The following is a 22,008-nucleotide window of genomic DNA, read 5'->3' on the forward strand; positions in this document are numbered from 1 at the left end:
TTCATCCTTGATTTTCTTTAACACCCGCTTTATACTAGCAACTGCATGATGAACTGTGATTAGATTGTTTAAACCCTCTGTTTGTAAATTGTTAATATAATAGGTTAGCTGCTTATGGTGAAGAAGCCTTTTAATAGCCTCCAACTCTGCTCCAATATGTTTTGGCTCAAGGTAATCATATATTTTATAGTTTGTATGTCTTCTGTTTCTATGTCATGTAGGGTGATTTGGATATCAAATCCTACTATGCTGTAAATTTGACACAGACATATGTTGGCCGTAAAATTGTTTTTAATTTTATAAAACTTATTAACTATGAACATTGGTCAGAGGCTTCTAATGCAAAGACAATGTCTGTCCACTTCTAGCACTGCAGAATGATTGTCTACGGAATGATGGTGTAGTTCATAATTGCAGATGCCTGGTTTAGTGTTTAAACATACATGTGATTCTTCTAACACACCTGTAGTACACGTGTACCTCAATCCTTTCTGTTCTTCACACACCTGGAGATTAATCACTTCGTACTCCTTAGCCCTAAGATGAACCCATTTACTTGTTTCCAAGGGTACCAATAAGGACTTAATTGCAAAGAGACTCATCTATAATTGGATAGATGTCTTCCTGGGTGGCTGCCTTTAGGGTGAGGACAAGGGCAATGATGGTATGGTTATAGGGGAAATAGGTGAAGTTAACTACCTTCCACCATTGATGATGTGTTCTTTCAAAGTCTGTTGAGTTAGTCCATAGAATTCTTTTAAGTTCTAAAGGCAGATTGCCACTGAAATCATCTCTTATGATTGATTTGGCAATATCCGGGAGTCACTGCTGGGCCTCAGCGCATGCAAAGACCTCTGACAGATTTGACTGTAGAATTCCTAAGGCTCCTAATACACTGAGATGGTCCAGCTCTTGTACTTTGAGACAGTATGGTAATATATTTACAATGTCAAATTCTGTTTTGCCGAGCTCTAGTAGGGCTGAAGACAGTGGTTCAGATAGCGTCGAAACATCATGACCCAATTCCCCAATTCTTTTGGCCGATAGATTTTGGTCTATTGTATTTAAAACGCCAAGTCCAGCTCCTACGTTACCCAGGACCTTTGCCACTAGATCACGTTTACGCCTTTGATACGTAGAGGTGGTCAAGATACCTTTAAGCCAGGCATTCCATCCTCTGAGAAGGGGAATGACGTATGGAGCACAAGTACTATGCATTGGGATGACGGAAATTTGCACAGGCATGATTATACATTTAAGGACAAACTGGGGATCAATCATGATGATTCTTGTGATATCCTTCTTGATTACAAATGGTCCCACATAACTTATTCTTGGTGGTGGAGAGACAGTAATCTTAAAGTGTTCAACCAGTTCAAAAGGACCTTTCACTGTCCATTTCCCAGAGTCTGAGATGTTGATTCCTATAGTTTATTGCCCGGTACAAGTGACATTGTATATAAGAACGGAATTATCCAAAAGATAAAATTTAGACAAAACATAATGGCTCAACGAAGTGGAACACTGATTATAGCAAGGATGGCATGATAAATTCATAATGTGGTACTGATTATCCGGAGTGTATACATACAGTTTGACAATGGAGGTGTGAGGATTGTGATGGTGACGAATGGCTGACATACTGAAATTCGCAGGCGATACATACGGTGGTACAGAGATCTTCATCTTAACACATTTAAAAGAGTCCCAGTCTTTGAGATCCTGTGAACATCCAAGAAATGGTGAGGGGTCTAACATCCAGCTGCATCCAGTGGATAATTTCTTTATGTACTTTAGTTGCCCAGTGGGGTTCAAACTTGGATCATGTTCCCGATTGTCATGTAGCGTGAAGAATATTGGGGTATTATTCCCTTTTTGTTCCTTAATAACCATATAACAATATCCTTCAAGTACATAGGCGTATACCATAACCAATTCCAACATGACGTCTTCAGGGATAATCCAATATGCTGAAGTTAGGAGTATTTTAGTAGAAAATTCCGAGAGATCTCTACCTTTTCTGGACATTGAAACTAGCCCTCCAAATGACCGTACTTTAGGTGGAACCTTCCTGGTACTCTGCACTCACATGGCCATGTTCTTTATTTTCCTCACCTGTAAGAAGATGACATGACATTATTAGTTCAGTTATTTATGTGGTTTTCCATCATTCTTTGGCATACTAGCAGTAGGATGACCCTTCCATGGCTTCAATTGGGAGCTGTGGAAACACTTTTGGATCTTTTTCCTTCCAGATCTTAATTCCAAAATATAAGTTGATGGACTGGCCTTGTTGATTATAGTCACTGGTCCCACCCATCTGGGACTCAGTGTATGATTTTTGTCCTAATAATATTTGAACAGGACTTGGTTTCCCACATCCTATTCAATGTGTCTTAAATTGTTGTTCAATCTTTGGTCCACTTTCCTGATGTTACTTTTGAGATTGCTAGCTACAGTTTTTTTAACTTCTGTGGTGGTATTGAGCATAATCTTTATGTACCGGTGAGTGACAACTCTTGGTTGGTATTTGTCGGGTGGTACCGCTCCTGGAATCCACCATTGTTCGGGTGTCAGCATAGGTCGTCCAAATAGTGCTTCAAAGGGGGTGAACCCATGAGTACTAATGGTGGACCTAATGGCCATTAATATCAGTGGCAATCGTTGGTCCAAATTTTTGCCCATGGAATCGATCACCTTTCTGAGGGCTGTTTTTAGGGTACGGTTCGAGCATTCCACCAGGCATGGGGGTGACCTGCAATGTGAAACCTCTGGCGTATTCCCAAAGCGATACATAATTGTCTTGTGACCTCACCAGTAAAATGGGCACCCTGGTCCGAATCTGTAATTCTGGGCAGCCCAAATCAACTAAAAGCATTTTCTAGGAGCACCTTTGCCATAGTGGTTGCTGTGCAATTTCTCGTGGGATATCCTTCGATCCATTTTGAGAAACAATCTATCGAGACAAGACAATATACATTCCCATGTCCAGTCCAGGGCCGGGGACCAATGTAGTCTATTTGAACCCTAACCCAGGGTCCATCCACAGGTTGGTGCAACAATGGTCCTTTTTGGATTTGGGTATCAGGGTTGTTATAAGCGCTGCGCAGACAATTATTGATAAAGTGCTCGGTATCCGAAGAAATGGGAGGCCACCATCCCACTGTAGCCAATCCCTGTAGTGTCTTTTGTTAACCCAAGTATCCTTCTCCATGGGCTAGTTGTACTAGCTCCTTTCTTAAAATAGTAGGAACCACTAGTATTGGTATCGGGTCCTCATTGGTGTTATCAGGTTGATCAGATTTTTCCTTTGCAGACATTACCAACCTTGATGCATGCTTGAATATTCGGTGTGTTTTGCATTTGCCTTCCTTCAGTAACTTTGCAATTTCAGCATCCTGCCCTTGAAGATAGACTATGTCATGGTGATCTGTACAAATAACTGGTCTGACTGCACTTACAGGGTGTGATTCACTTTATTCCAAGTTGTTTCTGGCCCAAGAAGAGCAGCTTGTTTAGCTAGCTGATCCATTCTACTATTTAACAGTGAAATTTCAGATTCTGATGATGGGCCCTCCTTGCTTCCACTAAGGACCATGCATGGAGAAGGCATCCCGCATAAGCTACAGGGTGATTATCTGCTGATAACGTATTTCTCCGCTTCCATACTGTCATACAGTCAAGCAGTGCTCACATTATCCAGCCTGAATCGGTGCAGACCGTGATGTTTGTATTGGTGTTGGCATTTTCTAGTGCAACAATGACAGCTATTACTTCTGCTGCTTGGGCTGAGTTATGTGGAACTGTGCCCTGGTAGACTTTATCAAAAATTACATGAAGTGCCGCATATCTGAAGAATAATCTGAATGCTAACAATGGTACTGGTCCATTACTAGATGAAATGGTAGAATTATCAATAATAATGCAGACAAGGGCACTGGAATGGGGGTGCCAGGGGGCCATGGCCCCATCATTTTAAAAAGTGGCAGGGCTATTTCCTCTCACTTTTTACTGTAAGGTCAAGCAATGGGTGCAAGGGGGCAGAGAGGAGGGAATGGGGGCGGGGTCTTGGGGGGAAGAGGTGATGTGGGGATGGGGGCTCGTGTGGAATGGATGATGAAAAGGGGGGGCCATGGCTCGGGCATCAGTGGCCCCCCACTTTTTGGGAGCGTCTGCTTCTCCTGAATGCTGAAAAGGCAGAAGGGTTCAATAAATATTTCTGTTCTGCATTTGGGAAAAAACAGATGAAGTTGTCATGTCATATGAAGAGGAGAACACTCATTCCATTCCACTAGTATCTGGGGAGGATGTTAAACAGCAGCTACCAAAGTGAGACATTTTAAAATCAGCAGCTCCAGATAACTTATATCCAAGAGTTTTAAAAGGGTTGGCTAAGGAGCTCATTGGACCATTAGTGGTGATTCTCAGTAAGTCTTGTATCAGAGGGGTAGCCGTATTAGTCTGAATCTGTAAAAAGCAACAGAGGGTCCTGTGGCACCTTTAAGACTAACGGAAGTATTGGGAGCAAGTCTGACTTGCATCTGAAGAAGTGAGGTTCTTACCCACGAAAGCTTATGCTCCCTATACTTCTGTTAGTCTCAAAGGTGCCACAGGACCCTCTGTTGCTTTTTTCAGTAAGTCTTGAACACTGGGGAAGTTCCAGACAACTGGGAGAAAGCTAATGTTGTGCTAATACTTTAAATGTTAAATGGGATGACCTGGGTAATTAGAGGCCTGTCAGTCTGACATGGATCCCTGGCACAATAATGGAGTGGTTGATACAGGACTTGGTTAATAAAGAATTAGAAGAGAGTCATATGATTAATACCAATTAGCATGGGCTTATGGAAAACAGATCCTGTCAAACTAATTTGATATCTTTTTTTGATGAGATTATAAGTTTCATAGATAAAGGTAATAGTGTTGATGTACTACACTGAGATTTCTGTAAGATGTTTGACTTGATACTACACAACATTTTGATTAAAAATCTGGAACATTATATAAAATTAACATGGCATGCATTAAATGGATTAAAAACTGGCTTACTGATAGGTCTCATAATATACTTGTAAATGGGGAACCATGATTGATCGCAGGAGTTTCCAGGGGGTCATGTAAGGATCATTTTTTTGTCCTATGATATTTCACATTTTTATCAAGGATGTGGAAGAAAACCTAAAATCATCAGTGATAAAGCCTGCAGACAACACAAACATTGGGGGAGTGGTAAACAATGAAGAGGACAAATTACTGATACATTTGGTAGGCTGGGCGCAAGCAAACAATATGTGTTTCAATATGGCTAAATGTAAATGTACACACCTGGGAACAAAGACCGTCGACCATACTTACAGGATGGGTGACTCTGAAAAAGGGTTTGGGGCAATGCTGGATAATCAGCTGAACATGACCTTCCAATGTGATGCTGTGGCCCAAAGGGTTGATGTGATCCTTGGATGCATAAAAAAGGGGAATCTGCAGTAGGAGCAGAGAGGTGATTTTATCTCTGTACAGTATTTGGCACTGGTGCGACCACTGCTGGAATCCTGTGTCCAGTTCCGGTGTCCATCATTCAAGAAGGATTTGATAAATTGGAGAGGGTTCAGAGAAGAGCCACGAGAATGATTAATGGATTAGAAACATGCGTTATAGTGATATCCTCAAGTGCTGAATTTATTTACCTTACCACAGAGATGGCTAATTAGTCTATAAGTACCTACACGGGAAACAAATATTTGATAACAGACTGTTCAATTTAGCAGAGAAAGGCATAATACAATCCAGTAGGTGGAAGTTGAAGCTAGACAAATTGAGACTGGAAATATAGTGTATATTTTCAACATGGTGTATATTAACCAGTAGAACAATTTCCCAAGTGTTGTGATGAATTCTCCATCACTGGCAATTTTGAAATCAAGGTTGCATGGTTTCCTTTAAGTTCTGCTCCAGGAATCTATGAAGCTGAATCTTTGCTGCTACAGTCTCCGTACATTGCTTGTGTGCTGAGTATACTCCAGCCAGAGGCGCCGATGCCGTAGGTGCTTTAGCCATGGAGCCCCCATGGAAAAAAAAGGATTTGTAGTTTATAAGGGGGGGTTGTCGCACACAGGCTTGCTGAGCGAAAGGGGTCCCCAATACAAAAGTGTGAGACCCACTGGTCCAGCTGATCTAATGGCCCCTCCTGGTCTTACACTCCACGGCCCTGGGCTGTAGGGCTGGGGTCTGTACAGGGGCAAGCAAGAAAATGTTTGTTTTTCTTTAACCCCTCCCCCCAGCACTAGAAATTAAACCCCAAAACTCCATCCCAGGAGCAGGAAGGTTGCAAAGTCTAGAAGTGAAAAGGTCAGCAATGCCAGAGGGCAGATTGCCCGTGTCATCCCTTACGCAGCTCCCTTGTGCAAGCACGTCATGGTACAGTCTGTTCTTACACAAGCACGTCCTGTTCGCTCCGTGAGTCGGACATTTCCTAACGTGCCAGCACTCAGCTTCACCATGTTTATCATGTTCTTTTACGGTAGGTTTTTATGGTATGAAATAATTACCTGGGGTGCAAAAATCTACCAGCTGGCTGAGGGCTCTCACTCACACATGGGCACACGCGCCAGCGGAGCCCCAGCTGGACTGGGAGGAGAATTCAGTTTCCATGTTTGCCCTCACTGGAGGGATGGGAGGGGGGAGAGGAGAACTGGGTTTCCTTGTGGAATAGGCAAATCGGCTGGGTAACAGAAATACCCACTGCCCCGAGTCCCCTACACCCGGCCCATTCTGAATCCCTGCAGTGAGGGTGGGGATGCATTCTGTCTCATTAATGTCCCGTCCAGTGCAGGGGGCAGAGAGGGCTGGGAGAGGGATGTATGATCCATTGGGACTGGCTGGGTCCTGCAGAGAGAGACTCAGCAGAAAACACAAGGGAACTCTGGGTTTGGGAAGAGGGGGAGGGGAAAGGGCTGGTCTGTCACCTCCCCTCCCCCCCCACTGCAGACACCTACACAGTGAGGCTGCAGCCTGCTTGCCCTGGCTTGGTGTCAGCTCCAGGGATGCAGAGATCTGGCCCCAGGTCACTGCCCCTTGCTGGTTTACCCTCAAATATTTACCTGTCCTCAGGGATGGTTCAAAGGTAACAGGGATTTCAGTCCCACCAGGCAGTCAGGGCCCTTTGGGGCTGGTGAAGCCGGGAGTGTGGTGGGAGGCCCCTGCCCGGGGGAGAGCGATTCAGGAAGGGGATGATGTCAGGCATCAGGCCTGGGACCCGTATCCCTTAGATCAGCGTCCATGGACCGGCTCAGGTCTCTGTCACGGCTAGTCCTGGCATCACAGAGCCCAGTTCTGCCCTCGGTCACAGCTGGGCATCCCGAGACAGCCCCAGCCAATGACCCAAACAGGCTCTGCAGCCCCAGTGTGGTCTGGGCACAGCTGCGGGAGCGTCTCCCAGAGCAGCATTCGCCCCCCGGAAATCAGAGCTGGGACTGAGCGACTGGGGACAGCTTGTCCTGCCCCTCCTGACCCGGCCCTGTCCCCGGACAGTGCAGGGCTTTCCCAGGCTGGATTGAAACGACTCAGGGGGTGGGCAGTGGTCCCCAATGCGGTGACCGCGGGCGCCATGGCGCCCACTGGGGTGTCTAAGTGCACCTGTTTACTGGCCATCACCGAAATGCCGCCGAGAAGCAGCATCATCCAGATGCAGATTTTTGGTGGCATTTCGGCGGTGATGCCTCTGGATGACACTGCTTCTCGGCAGCATTTCGGCGGCGACGCCTATTGACTTTGCCGCTTGTCGATGGCATTTCGGCGGATGCTCGTCCACTGCCACTGACTCAGGGGATGGGTCTGCAGCACCCTCTGCTGACCAGACTAATGGCTCTTACAAGGAGGAAACACCTGGCGGTGCCCAGCATGAGCCAATCACTGCTTTGGGGATGGCGGCAGGAGGCGGCACTGTGGGGGGTTCGAGCTCAGTGATATTCAGGCAGGAACACAAGTGCCAGAGGGGAAATGGGGATTGTTCTGAACAATTTATGTCAGTGGTTCTCCGCCTATGGCCCGAGGACAAACGGGGGTTGGCAAACTATGTCTAAGGAGTCCCCGAAAGGCCGTCGTTCCCACAGAACAGTGCACAGGTGCCGACTTTGACAGTTCCCGGGGGCTGCTCAACTCTCTCTCCCCCCCCAGGTCCTGCCCCCACTCCGCCCCTTCCCCCAAACCCCGACCCCGTTTCTTCCTGACCTCCCCACTCCACCCCTTCCCCCACAACCCCACCCCACCTCGCTTCTTCACGCCCCCACTCCGCCCCCCCCACCCATCCCCCTGCCTCTTCCTGACCCCACTCCTTCCCCTCCCACCCAGCGCCTCCTGCTCGCCTCTGAACAGCTGATCCTTGGCGGGGGGGAGGCGCAGGGAGGGAGGGGGAGGAGCTGCTGGGCAGGGCCCTCCGGCGGATCGGTGGCACTGGGTGGGGGAGGGAGAAGAGCAAATCCACAGGGCTGATCCAGCCTCAGAGCACCCACACACTCGGCGCCTATGGAACAGTGGTTTTCAACCTGTGGTCTGTGGCCCCCTGGGAGTCTGCAGACATGTCTAAGATTTCCAAAGGGGTCCAGCACCTCCATTTGAAAATTGTTAGGGGTCTGCAAATGCAAAAAGGTTGGAAACCCTGGGGTTTCTATCTATGCAATATCTGAATGGAATTTGATGGAACAAAGAAAAGCCAATTCTCGAGCCTGAGGGCTGAATATCAGAGACCCGCTGCAAACAACGGAGGTGTGAGAGATTAAGAACATAAGAACGGCCATACTGGGTCAGACCAAAGGTCCATCTGGCCCAGTATCCTGTCTTCTGATAGCGGCCAATGCCAGGTGCCCCAGAGGGAATGAACAGAACAGGTAATCATCAAGTGATCCATCCCCTGTCGCTCATTCCTAGCTTCTGGCAAACAGAGGCTAGGGACACTATCCCTGCCCATCCTGGCTAATAGCCATTGATGGACCTATCCTCCATGAATTTATCTAGTTCTTTTTTGAACCCTGTTGGAGTCTTGGCCTTCACAACATCCTCTGGGAAAGAGTTCCACAGGTTGACTGTTCATTTTGTGAAAAAATACTTCCTCATGTTTGTTTTAAACCCACTGTCTATTAATTTCATTTGGTGACCCCTAGTTCTTGTATTATGTGATGGAATAAATAACAATTCCTTATTCGCTTTCTCCGCACCAGTCAAGATTTTATAAAACTCTATTCTATCCCCCCTTCGGTTCCTCTTTTCCAGGCTGAAACATCCCAGTCTTACTAATCTCTCCTCATACAGAAGCTGTTCCAGACCCATAAGCATTTTTGTTGCCCTTTTCTGAATCTTTTCCAATTCCAATCTATCTTTTTTTGAGATGGGGCGACCACATCTGCATGCAGTATTCAAGAAGTGGGCATACCATGGATTTATATAGAGGCAACATGATATTTTCTGTCTTATTATCTATCCCTTTCTTAATGATTCCTAACATTCTGTTCGCTTTTTTGACTGCCGCTGCACATTGAGTAGATGTTTTCAGAGAACTATCCACAATGACTCCAAGAACTCTTTCTTGAGTGGTAACAGCTAATTTAGACTCCATAATTTTATATGTATAGTTGGGATTATGTTTTCCAATGTGCATTACTTTGCATTTATCAACACTGAATTTCATCTGCCATTTTTTTGCTCTTTACAGTCTGCTTTGGATTTAACTATCTTGAGTAGTTTTGTATCATCTGCAAATTTTGCCACCTCAGTGTTTACAGATCATTTATGAATATGTGGAATAGGACTGTGCCCAGTACAGACCCTTGGGGGACACCACTATTTACCTCTCTCCATTCTGAAAACTGACCATTTATTCCTACCCTTTCTTTCCTATCTTTTAACCAGTTATCAATCCATGAGAGGACCTTCCCTCTTATCCCATGACAGCTTACTTTGCTTAAGAGCCTTTGGTGAGGTACTTTGTCAAAGGCTTTCTAAAAATCTAAGTATACTATATCCACTGGATCCCCCTTGTCCACATGCTTGTTGACCCCCTCAAAGAATTCTAGTAGATTGGTGAGGCATGATTTCCCTTTCCAAAAACCATGTTGACTATTCCCCAACAAATTATGTGTCTGACAATTTTGTTCTTTACTGTACTTGTAACCAGTTTGCCCTGTACTGAAGTCAGGCTTACTGATCTGTAATTGCCAGGATCACCTCTAGAGCCCTTTTTAAAAATTGGTGTCACATTATCTATCCTTCAGTTATTTCAGTACAGAAGCTGATTTAAATGATAGGTTATAGATTACAGTTAGTAGTTCTGTAATTTTACATTTGAGTTCCTCTGGTCCTGGGGACTTATTACAGTTTAGTTTATCAATTTGCTCCAAAACCTTCTCTAATGACACCTCAATCTGGGAGAGTTACTCAGATTTGTCTCAAAGAAAACATTGCAAGACTATTTTATTATGGAAAGGGTCAGGCAGCCTAAATATCGGGGTTGGTACTAGCTCCCCCTATAAACATCACCAGCAACAAGAATTAAATACTACCATGTGGGTTAGTGTGACGTTATGGTTACAGAACCCAGGCCCGGGCAAAGAGAAAGAGAAATGTCTTTCAGTGACTGCCCCCTTGGTGTACAGAGGACAATACCGTCTTTCAATATGGGAGCACTTCCTATTCCCCAAATATTAAAGTCGAGTTTTCTTGCTGCCTTAGACAGGCACGTGCAGCCCTCTGGGACATATTTGTGCCATCCTTTCCAACTGAGACTGAACTTGTGATCTTGACTCTTTGATGCATCTTTCACACTCTGGCCCTGGGGAAAACCCCTGCACCTACAAACTGCATCAGGTGCCTTTAACATCTGCACAAAGAAAAAGGAGCTTCCTAGTTTTAAAGGGGACCTACAAAGAGTTCCTGCTTCTTTACGATGGATAGGAAGGGTCTGAATGGTCTATGTATTTATTTTTCTTGCTTCCTGTTTACCCTGTAAGTATCAGGAATGTCAAGTCTGATCTGCCCTGGGGTCTCTGGAGGACTGGCTGGGTATCCCACAGCATGTACACTAGGCTCTCACACCTTGGTTGACTGGGGATAGACCTTTCACAGAGATCGCCTTTCCCCACAGTGTTCATTGTTCCATGGTATTAACAAAACACAAACAGAACAAGCAAGAGTTGTAAGGAGTCGGACAAGCTATTCCTCCCTCTCTAAGGCCTTGGCTTTTAAAATCAATTTAGTTCAACCCATGCAAGCGGGTAGTGGTGCTCCTGTCGGTCTGAGAGAAGAGTTGATTCTGGTTTAGCTTCAATTCCTAATTGATTGAACCTAAACTAAAATAACCCTCCTTCACACCATAATAAGTGCATCCAGACTGGGGTTTTCACTGGTGTAAGTAAACTGGTTTTAAAACTAATTGCAGTTCAACTGGTTCCATTTTCATGTAGACGTGTGTAACGAGAACAGCTCTGCCAGCCAGGGCTTGAACCCGGGGGACTGTCACTGACGCTGCCTGACCAAGGGTTAAAGCCAAACCCCACAGCAATGACCGAAGGGCTGGGGAAGGGGACAGAGCCACGGACCCAGGATCTGGCTGCTCTAAGGATGCACAGGAGCCGTGTGAGGAGCAGCAGTAGGGCAGGCATAAAGCGACAAAACAGCCTCACAAAGACATTGGGTTTTTGTATTTTGGTTTACACTGAACCTGCCGCTCCAGGCACGAGGGGCAACAAACCCCAGGGGTCCCCACTGCAGCCACTGGTCCCCGCGTGTGACAGACAGTTGGGATCACGCGGGCCGGTCTGGAGGCTGAGAGATGGGATAGAAGTTGGGATGTTTGCAGAGCGAACGGGGAGGCGTTGGCTGAAGGAGGTGCTAAGAGTCTGTGTCTCGGCTTGGGGCTGCAGCCTCCTTCCAGCCCAGGGCCAGGGGGTAGGGCGAATTGTATAGGGAAGAGCAGGAGATGAGACGAGGCCTGTCCGTGCCCCCCCGATCCTGGGGTTTCTGGCTGACGGCACGGTGCTCTCGGGATGGGAAGGGAGCGGGATGCCCAGCAGAGGTGGGGGCTTCAGTGGGAATTTTCCATTGTGTCAGCGTCGGGGGCTTTAAACAAACACAAACATCCCCTGAGACGGGATCAAAATCATCCCCACACACCCGGCAGACACCTGTGGACATGGCCCCCTAGAATTCTCCCAACCCCCACAAAGACTCTCCCCTCAGAGTCACCCCCTGCCCTGAAGACAGATTCCCTTGTGCTCCACATAGACCCTTCCCCCAAGATGTCTCTCCCCCCCACACACATGGTCCTGGTGGGTTCTATGCTCCCATCTCCCTCTCCTTTGCCATCTACAACACACACAGACCTCTCTGGCCCATGGACTCCCCCGACCCATAAAGTTGTGGGGACTGGAGTTGTGTGTGGGTGCATCACACCTACCTGAGCCGCAGGGGGCGCTGTACTCGGCCTCTGTGTGTTCACCTGCAACAGCAAGGGATGTAAGGTTCTCATCCCCCCCCCAGTGGGGGGATGAGAACCCCTCCCCCAATCCCACACAGGCAGAGTCTGTTACCCCATGTGATGAAGTGGGGGAGTTTCTTGTTTTCCTTGTTTCCTATGGGGGGATTCTCTTGGTTTTCCTATGGTTGGCATGCAGAGGGAGTGGGACTCAGTTTCCCTAGTTGTTACGGGTTTAACGAGATGATGGGAGAGGGAGTTTGTGGTTACAGAGGACCGGCGAGGGAACTTGGGACCCCAGCCACTGACGGGGAGAATTGAGACCCCAGCGATGGGTGATCTGGTGACCCGGAGACCCAGCTCAGGAGTCACAGCCGATTCTGGCCAGGGAGAGGAAAATGGGTTGGGAAGAGAGGATCCCAGTGACCTGACTAGCTGGTTCCAGCCAGAGGGGCCAGAGGACAGAAGAGGGGAGAGGAGGCCCAGGCGACCCTGTTTACGACCCTGTTTACCTGGAAAGAAGACAATGGACAGAGGCAGGGCTTGGGGCCAGTGATATCAGATGCCCAGCTGGGAAGCAGGGGTCTCTGGGCTGGAGACGGGGAGCAGGCAGAGCCCACCTGGATGCAGGGAGACTGGGATGTGCTGGGCTGAGGGAGGCCAGGCCTGAGGCCCTGAGAGTTTCCTGTGCTGTGTTCAACGCTCAATAAACCCTCCTGTTTTACGCTGGCTGAGAGTCACTCCGGTCTAGAGAACAGGGTGCATGAACCCCTTCGGGGGATGGAGGCCCCGGGGGTCCAGAGTGAATGGACTCCCCGAGGGGGCCCACAGAGAGAAACAGGTGTGCTAAGGCTCAGAGAGGCGCGGCTCCAGGAGGTGGAGGGGCCTTACCCCGAGAGAGAGTGGACCCCTGGGAAAAGGGCTGTTTCACTGAAAGGGGCACCCCCCACGGACCACACGGGACCAAGAGTGGGCACAATCTGTGAGTCCGTGACACCACAGCCCCAGGGGATCCCTGCTGTAGGTCTGAGCCCTAGAAGGGAGTGGGAGGTTGCCCTCAGCTGTCTGAGTGGGGCTGTGCGCTCTCTCCCATCCCCCATCTCCAAGTAAGTCAGACGGGCCCAGCAATCACCACTGAGTTGCCCCTCAAAATGCTCATGGAAACCGTCCTGCCACCTCCTGGCCCAGCACAAAGGGTTCTGGGGGCGTCTGAGGAGCTGGATGGCAGGGGAAATATGGGGGGCCTTGAAGGGTGGGACTCGCCTGCTCCTGCTGGAACGGCCCCAGTTACACCAGCCACACCGTCCCCAGTATACTGATGAGCACATGGCTACCGTGTCCCTCGTGGTTAGCCGACCCCACAGATCGAACCCGGGAAGGGTCTGACCTGAGTGGGATTTATGGAAACGGGGCACTTGGCACCTGGGGAGATTTCAGTGACCCCACGCCCTGAGTGTGACACAGAGCCCATGGGAACAAGTGTAATGGGGGTGGAGCCAGGGCGGGACTCACCCTTCTCATAGTAATCGTACAGTCTCACTGGGGCTGCTCTGAGATTCTTCAAAGGGAAATCCTGCTCCAGGGAAAAGGTGAAATTTGCCGCCTCCTTCGTCAGCTACCGAGAGAGCGACAGAGTGAGCACCTGGGCTGAACATCTGCACTGGCAGTTGAACCCCCTCCTCCCCGAGGTTCACACTGGCCCAGCCGCTTCCCCCTGCCCCTGCGGCCTGGAGCAGTGAGAAAATGCTCCCCCCAAATCCCTGTTCCATGCCCCTGCAAAATATGACCCCCTTTCATCACACTCAGGGCCCAGCTCCAGCCTCCCCAACCCTGAGCTCCCCATCGCTCCATTCACAGCCTGCCCTGGGGTTTGGCTGAGTCTGGTCCCATCTCCCCGTCCTTTATGGAAACGGGTCACTTGGAACCAGGGGAGATTTCAGTGACCCCTCGCCGTGCGTGTGACACAGAGCCCACGAGAGCAACTGTAATGGGAGTGGAGCCAGGGCAGGACACGCCCTCCCCGTTCACACCAGGCTCCCGGAGCCCCGAGCCGCCCGCACTCACCTGGTCCAGATAGAGCGTCACCTGGTCGTTCTGCACCTCCAGCCTCTTCACCAAAGGCTGCTTCTCCAGCTAGGAGCAGAGGGAGGAAACGGCTGAGCCAGGAACGGAGGGGCTTGGGCCAGAGTCACTGCTCTGCTGGGGGCTGGGACATGGGGCACCAAATGCCCCCGTGGCTGAGGGGCCTGGCTGCCACCCCCCATGTCAGTCACAGCTGAGCACTGGGTGTTTGCTGGGGGAGGGGCGGGAGTCTAGACATGGGTGTTGTGTTGTAGGGAACTAAGCAGGGTCAGGACCTGCTCAGTGACTGGATGGGAGACCTAGGGCTGCGCAGTGCCCCACTGCAGGGGGCAGGGCTCTGCAGGGGGAGCTCCCCCTGGGGGTCAGAGCTGCAATCTGTGCTCTCCTGGGGGTCTGGGCTCTCCCCCATGTATCATCCCCTGGTTTCATGCTGTGTGACTGGCCCGGCCTGTTCTCCTCCCTGGGAAGCTCACCTGCTGCAGGGAGCTCTTGACGGAGGTATAGCCGGACGGCAGCTTGGCCTCGATGATGGCCATGTTGGAGGCTGGGCGCTCCCCGCTGTACCTGCAACAGGAGCCGTTGAGGTCGGGGTTTGCCCTGGATACAGACCCCAGGGGGATGGGGGGGGGAAGGCCCCCACGTCTTCTCGGCCCTGCAGGCATCTCTAATGCCCTCTGTGTGCTCTGGGCTGTGAGCCCCGCTAGCCCCCGGACAGCCCTGAGCTCCCCAGCAAGGGGCCCCGGCCCCAGGAGCTCCTTGGGAGCCGACTGTCCATTAGATCAGCCCCAGGACCAGCCCTTTAGTCCCTGGCACATTCCAAGGGGCCCCTGCCTCTGCCCCGAGCCCTGTGGGGGGATGGATCCCCCGGTGATCAATTCCTGCCCCGCCCTGGCGCTGCAGTGGGGCTGCTCTGCCCCGGCCATTTCCCCGCTGCCTGGGGCCTGTCCCTGCCCCCCGGGCACTCTGACCCAGCGGGGGTGAGGGGCTGGGGCTCGTACCGGGCGTGCAGCACGAGGCTGAAGCGGGATCTGGCGCTCTCGGTGCACTCCTTTGGCTCCGTCTCCACCCGCAGGTCAAAGGTTGTGGTGCTCTTTGGGGGCGGCACGTTGTAACGCAGAGTCAGCTGGGAGACAAGCAAGAGGGTTGGGGCAGAGTTTGCTGCCTCCGCTACCGCAGATCAGAGCCTGGGCCCAGAGCCAGGCGCCGTGGGGCAGGGCAAGGGCACAGCTAGTCACCGCTGGGCCGGCTGGTCCCCAGGGGCTCCTGCACTCACCTGCACAAAGACACAGCCCTTGCCGCTGGCCCGCACCGTGTACTGCCCGGGGATCTCCTGCAGGGCCGCTCGCTGCAGCACCAGCCGGTTGGCGTTCTCCACGTGGAATTGCTGCCGGGCCCCGGCCTGGGAGCTCACCATCACCGACACAGCCATGCTCGCGCTGTACGTCAGGGCCGCGTATTTGGCCAAGGCCTGCAGGGCCACCACCGTGTCCTGGAGAGGAGAGTCACCGAGCTGCTGTCATGCTCTGGGGAGAGGAGCCTGGCTCAGACTCACTGCAGCAGGATCGGGACCTGCCGGGGCGCTGACACCGGGACTCCGGCTCCCAGCCCCTGAGGGTAGGGGGCTCTGCACCCAGGACTCCCTCTCCCAGGAAGGGCCCCGGCTCAGCTGCGGAGATGCAGCCCCGGGGGGGATCCTTACCCCTTCCTGCACCTGGCCGGTTTGCCCCGAGGGCAGGGGTGTTACCTGCGTGGAGGCGAAGCCCCTGTAGGGGTTCTGCTGCTTGCTGAGCCAGCGGACGATCTGGGCAGCAGTCGTCATGTCGGCAGCAGACACGTTGGGAAGGGAGAGATAGGCCAGGAGCACATAAGCAGTCATCTCCACCTCCGCTGACAGGGCCTGGTTCCCATAGGGGCTGGGCAGGGCCTTCACCTTCCTCTGCCAGTGCAGCTGTCCCCCTAGGAGAGGGGCCGAGGGAGGGACAGCCCCACAGCTGCAGTTACAACACAGTGGGTCACCTGTTTGCTTTCCAAAGTGGCCCTAGGAGCTTCCCAGGCCAGAGGGACTCCTGCTCCCCACTGAATTCAGCCATCTCTGGGGCAGGACACGGCAGCTGATTCACAGCACACAGGAGGGCTACACAAGTGTAACACGACACCCCTGGGTGGGTCATCAGCAGGGACTGAACCCTGGATGTCTGACTCGAAACCCCTGAGCCTCTGCTGCCTGAGCTACAAGCTGAGCCCAGGTGGGTCATTGGCTGCAGGCAACCCCTAAGCCTCTGGGGTGCGGCCGCTCGGGGACAGAGGCGGTACTAGATGAATGGGGCTCTAAGCAGGAATATTCCTCCCCACAAACCAGCCCATTTCAAATATTAACTGCATTATATCCACAAACCAAAACATATCCCAACTCCCCCACACTGACACGCTGGTAAAGAGGCCACGTTACATTTGATGAATGGATTTTGGGGGCAATACCAAACTGGAGGCCTCATGAGCTGCTTGGGGCCCTAAACAATTGTTTAATCTGCTTGTGCCTAGTGCTGCCACTGCTAGAAGCGGGCAGAGAGGCCCTGAGTGAGTGTGGGGTGCACGGGGCTGGGGGCAGGATGGGAACAGGACCCAGCTGAAGGACAGCGCTGGAACTGACACTGGGTTCTCACCCCCCCTCCACAGGGTCTTTGGGACCTTGCAGATGGTTCCTGTAACCCGAGGGCTGTTTTACCCTCCGAGGGCAGGGGCCAGCACTTCTGCACCCAGGGCTGTGAGCTGCTTGGGCCCGAAGCAATTGCTTAGTCTGCTTATGCCTAGTGCGGCCACTGCTGGCTGGGAGGGAGGACAGAGAGCCCCTGAGGGAGTGCGGGGCCCCCTGGGGCTGGGAGCTGGACACTGCGGTAGAGTTGACACTGTGTTATCACCAGACCCCACGGGATCTTAGGGACCTCGCAGATGGGCCCTGTAACGTCACAGATGGGTCCTGTTACCCGAGGGCTGTTTCACCCCAGTACCTGATGGCCCCTTGGTGTCCCGAGCAGCAGAGCCCCCACCTCTCCCCTTCCTGGGGCAGGAGCCACGTGCTGCTCCCAGCACTTCTTACCCGCCTCGGGGCAGTGCAGGAGGCGACTCACACAACTCGCGGGCACAGACCAGCTGCAGCCGCCGCGCCGGGGCTTAGAGAGAAGAGACTTTTCACCTGAGCCGAGATACGACAGAGCTGGCCGCCAGCTCAGTGCAGCCTGTCCCCTCCCAGTATTAGCCTGGTCAAGCCGAGAAGCCTCGGGCAGGGATTCCCCAGCTGGGATGTCCCCAACACAGGATGGGGGCTGGGATCCTGCGGCATCTCTCCAGGGCTCGGTTACGGCCCGTTCCTCTTGGGAGCTGCCTACGCAAGGCCCTGCCCCATGGGCTCTGAGCCCACTGGACCCCATCACGCTCCTGGCCCCGGGTGCTTTAGAGGGCTGGGTTGGTACATGGGGCTTTATCCCTCTAGGTTCTCAGCTCTGATCCCCCCAGGCTGGCAGCGACCCAGCCTCGTCCCCCTTTGCTCCGTGCTCTGGGCCCTGGGAAATGGCGGGACGATCTCACTACAGCTCTGAGGGGAGAAGTGTCCCCACGACAGCCCAGCGCGTGGGCCCCTCGCTGGCAACCGCAGCAGAGACCACGGACTGACTGGGCCACAGAGACCCAGCTCCCCTGCCAGGCTGAGGAGGTCCTGGGGTAGGGGGCATCTGGGTGGGCAGGGCTGCAGGGGGCAGCTGGCCCTGCCCTGTGTCTAGAGGCGGGCAGCGAGGAGAGCACTAGAGCGAGGTGCTGCCGGTACCGGCGCTGACGCTGTGCTGGGCCAGGCGCTGCAGGAGAGCGTCCCGCAGCTCAGTGCTCCCCGCCAGCCCGAAGGCGTAGGCCAGCAGCGCCTGCGTGTAGAGGTCGCTGGTGCTCGACTCCCGGAGGCACTGGAGGGCCCTGGTCACCATACGGTCCTGGGACGGGGGAGACACCGAACAGACTCCCAGTCAGGCTGAGCTGGCCAGAGGAGACGCCCCGGGCCTGGGGCCTCGGCACGTCCCCCGGCAACCGCCTGATGGGGCCTTCACAATGCTCCAACAGGCAGGCAGCTGACCCATCCCCCGCAGAACACACACCACCACCCGTGTCCTGGGCCCATCTATAAACAGCCCGCCCAAGTCTCGCCCAGATCCCCCCGAGAGCCAGAGCCAGACCCAGAAACTGGCCGAGCCGCTGAATCTTTCTGATTCCCTGACACACTGTCCCCAACCCTATCTCTCCCTGACCCACCTCCCAGTACCAAGCCCTCTCCCCACTGCCCCCAACAGCACCCCAAATCACTCCCATGTACCAACACCCCATCTCACCCCAAATCCCTCCCTGGTACCAACCCCCCACAGCTCCCCCATCTCACCCCAAATCCCTCCCTGGTACCAACCCCCCAGGACTCCCCCGTCTTACCCCAAACCCTTCCCTTGCACTAACTCCCCCCGCACTATCACCAACAATCTCCAATTCTCCCCGACTGCCGGCCCCTCCCCTGGGACAGCCGGGCTTGGCCTCACCGTGAGCGGCTGCCCCAACTCCAGCAGCGCTGCCGTGATGTAAACCGAGAGAGAGAGCTCATCCACCACGCCGCCCTGAGGAGGATGGAGACACCGGGATTCGGCTCAGAATGAGCTGTGGGGCACATTGCCAGGAGCAGGTGAGCCGCTGCCCAGGACAGGCCCATTGGGACAGAGAAGACCCGGCTCCAGTGCTCCGGGTAGCTGGGTTTGGGTCCTGCCTCCTGCTGGGACATGTCAGGCCCATCTGGGTCCCAAGCAGCTGCCCTAGTCATAGCAGCCAAGGAGGCCACACTGTGGCAGTGAGTTCCACAGCTTTGTTATAGGGAGAGGCGTTAGCTGCTCCATTGTCAAGGCTGTATAAAATTTCAGTATAAAATCCTATCTGAGCTCCCCTGGAACCAGAGGCTAGGAAGTTGGCTTGAACTGACATTTGCCAGATTTCCTGTGAAGACCAGGGGCCATTTCTGCAGCGACTGAAGGATTCACTCCTTGCTGGGCAAGTTCCAGCTCATTAAATAGTCCCCCGCAGTGCGGGAATCTGGACTTTGCCTAAGATTTGTCTCCTTCTAGCTCCCAAACGGGCGGGTACAGCCCTGGCCCCTCCCATAGAGTACCAGCTCCCTGCAAACTCTGGGGCAGTGGCAGGAATTAGGCTGTGACTCGAGCTGGGTGGGAATTTCCTGCTGAAATTATTTCTTGACAGACGATGGAGTTTCCACAAAACCAAAACTTTGAGGGAAAACGTAACTTTTGCTGAAACGTTTTGATTTCCATTGGGAAAATGGAAATACAACATTCTGCTGTGGGTCGGCGGGGCCCAAATCACAGCCTCGCGGGTTGGTGACCTGAACCGAAATCTTCCACTGCGAACCGGTTTAACATTCAGCTGCTCCGGCCTCGTGCCCCCATTCCCCTGTGGACTCGGCTCCATCGGACTACATCTCCCATGATGCACCGCGACAGCCCTTCTGACTGAGCCGCATGGGGAGTTGTGGGAGTCACATGACTTCAGGGCTGGGTTGGGCCCTGCCCCTCAGGCTCTCCGTGCCAAGCAATGAGTGCGGGGTCTGCTCAGTACCCGCGGGAAGACTGAGCTGTGCAGGAGCCAGGGGGACTGGGCCAGGGCTGCTCCCTCGTTTGGTGCAATAACCCGCTGCCCCGGCCGTTCCAGCCATTCAGCCGTTGCTAATAACCCAGGGAAATCCCCCAAACTGAAACGGGTCACAACAACCAGCTGCCATGAGGGGCCCCCACCCTCTTCCCCAGCTTGTTCCCTCCTCCCCCTTCCCATCAGCCCATCCCCCCAGCCTCCCACCTGCAGGGCGTTGTTTAACAGCTTCCCCACACTGCGGAAGCAGCCGTTCTCCAGCTGGTGGTGCTGCAGCCACCTTAGGGCGTCCTCTAGGTGCTTTTCATTGATGGAGATGTAGGGCCTGGCCTGACCAAAGGACTTGAGAACGAAGGCCGTCAGCCTGGGTGGGGAGAGACCCCGTGAGAGGGACACTCTGCAGGAGATGCTGCGGGCCGGGAGGGAGGTGCGTGGGGGACAGGGATGGGGGTCAGAATTGTGGGGGTGAGCAGAGCTTTCAGGGACACCGAGGATGGGAACGGGGAGATTTGGATTGAGTATGTGTGGCAGAGCTGTGTGGGGAGCAGGACTGGAATAGCAGTGGGGCTGGGGGTCAGGCTGCAGCCCGGTAGGCCCTGCCCACCCAGAGCCCTGACTTGCCCGTGCCGTGCGGCCCCTCACCAGGTGTTGCCCGTGTCGTCGCTATCCCCAAAGGCGCTGTAAGAGCCGTCATTGTGTTTATAGAGCAGCTCGCGCTGGTAGCCTGCGGGGACGGGAGAGAGACAGCGAGTCCTGGATCTGCTCACCCCCAGGGGCTAGAATCAACCCCCAACCTGTGCCCTGTGGGGCCCGTTAGCCCTCCCCTCCTCCACGACGCTGAGACTCAGAGATTCCAGGGGTCGGTTTGAATAGGGGGACAGAGTTAAGGCTTAATAGGGCCCTGATCCACCAAACCCTCCAGCGCCCTGACCTGGGGCTGGATCCCAACCAGTGCCCCCTAAAGGGGAAAGGGCTCCTCTCCCATTCCCTGAACCCTGAGTCAAACAGTCCTTATGTCCTGGGCCTCGGGACTGTGCCCCAGAGAGGAAAGGCCAAGGATCTCATTCCCTGACCCCCAGAGCCAGCCAGGGCCCTGATCTGGGTTTGGATTGGAGCCTGGGTCCCAGAGGTGGCATGGACAGGGCCCTCGCATAGCCCCGCCATGCCCTGGGGGCGCAGGGGCGGGAGAACACTCACCGCTCTGGAGGAATCCCTGGGCTTTGTCTCTGATCTCCGGGCTCAGCTGCCCGCTCTTCTCCAGGTACTGCTGGATGTAGATGTTGGAAGCGAACTGGACCATGTTCTGCTCTCCGCAGCCGTCGGGCATGGCCAGCAGGTGGTCTATGTCCTGCAGAGCCGTGCCCATTATGTCTCCTGGCACCAAGGGAGCCGGGGGAGCAGAGAATTACCAGGCTGCACAACAGCTGCCCCATCCTTAACACCACGTGAGTGGAGCCCTGGCACGCGGGGGCCCAGGGCCCCCAGGTCAATTCAGGCCTGATGGGGTTACGCAGATAGAATCATAGAAACATAGCATATCAGGGTTGGAAGGGACCTTAGGAGGTCATCTAGTTCAACCCCCTGCTCAATGCAGGACCAATCCCCAACTAAATCATCCCAGCTAGGGCTTTGTCAAGCCAGGCCTTAAAAACCTCCAAGGAAGGAGATTCCACCATCTCCCTAGGGAACCCATTCCAGTGCTTCACCACGCTCCTAGTGAAATAGCTTTTCCTAATATCCAGCCTAGACCTCCCCCACTGCAACATGAGACCATTGCTCCTCTGTTC

General features: G+C 53.1%; 1 protein-coding gene across 1 annotated transcript in view; it reads right to left on the bottom strand.

Annotated features, from left to right (window-relative positions):
* Window positions 1–138: 138 nt before the first annotated feature.
* LOC128829046 (alpha-2-macroglobulin-like protein 1) overlaps window positions 139–22,008 on the bottom strand; it is a 69,065-nt gene continuing 47,195 nt past the window's right edge. The window contains 13 exon segments of the mRNA XM_054014165.1: window positions 139–2,115; window positions 12,443–12,484; window positions 13,973–14,075; window positions 14,525–14,593; window positions 15,016–15,106; window positions 15,541–15,665; window positions 15,816–16,031; window positions 16,287–16,498; window positions 18,363–18,519; window positions 19,111–19,185; window positions 20,429–20,585; window positions 20,864–20,945; window positions 21,419–21,595. Of these exon segments, the coding sequence (XP_053870140.1) occupies window positions 2,057–2,115; window positions 12,443–12,484; window positions 13,973–14,075; window positions 14,525–14,593; window positions 15,016–15,106; window positions 15,541–15,665; window positions 15,816–16,031; window positions 16,287–16,498; window positions 18,363–18,519; window positions 19,111–19,185; window positions 20,429–20,585; window positions 20,864–20,945; window positions 21,419–21,595 (1,565 nt within the window). The 3' untranslated portion in view covers window positions 139–2,056.

Source organism: Malaclemys terrapin, chromosome 25 (assembly GCF_027887155.1).
Source record: "Malaclemys terrapin pileata isolate rMalTer1 chromosome 25, rMalTer1.hap1, whole genome shotgun sequence".
Classification (NCBI taxonomy): Eukaryota; Metazoa; Chordata; order Testudines; family Emydidae; genus Malaclemys; species Malaclemys terrapin.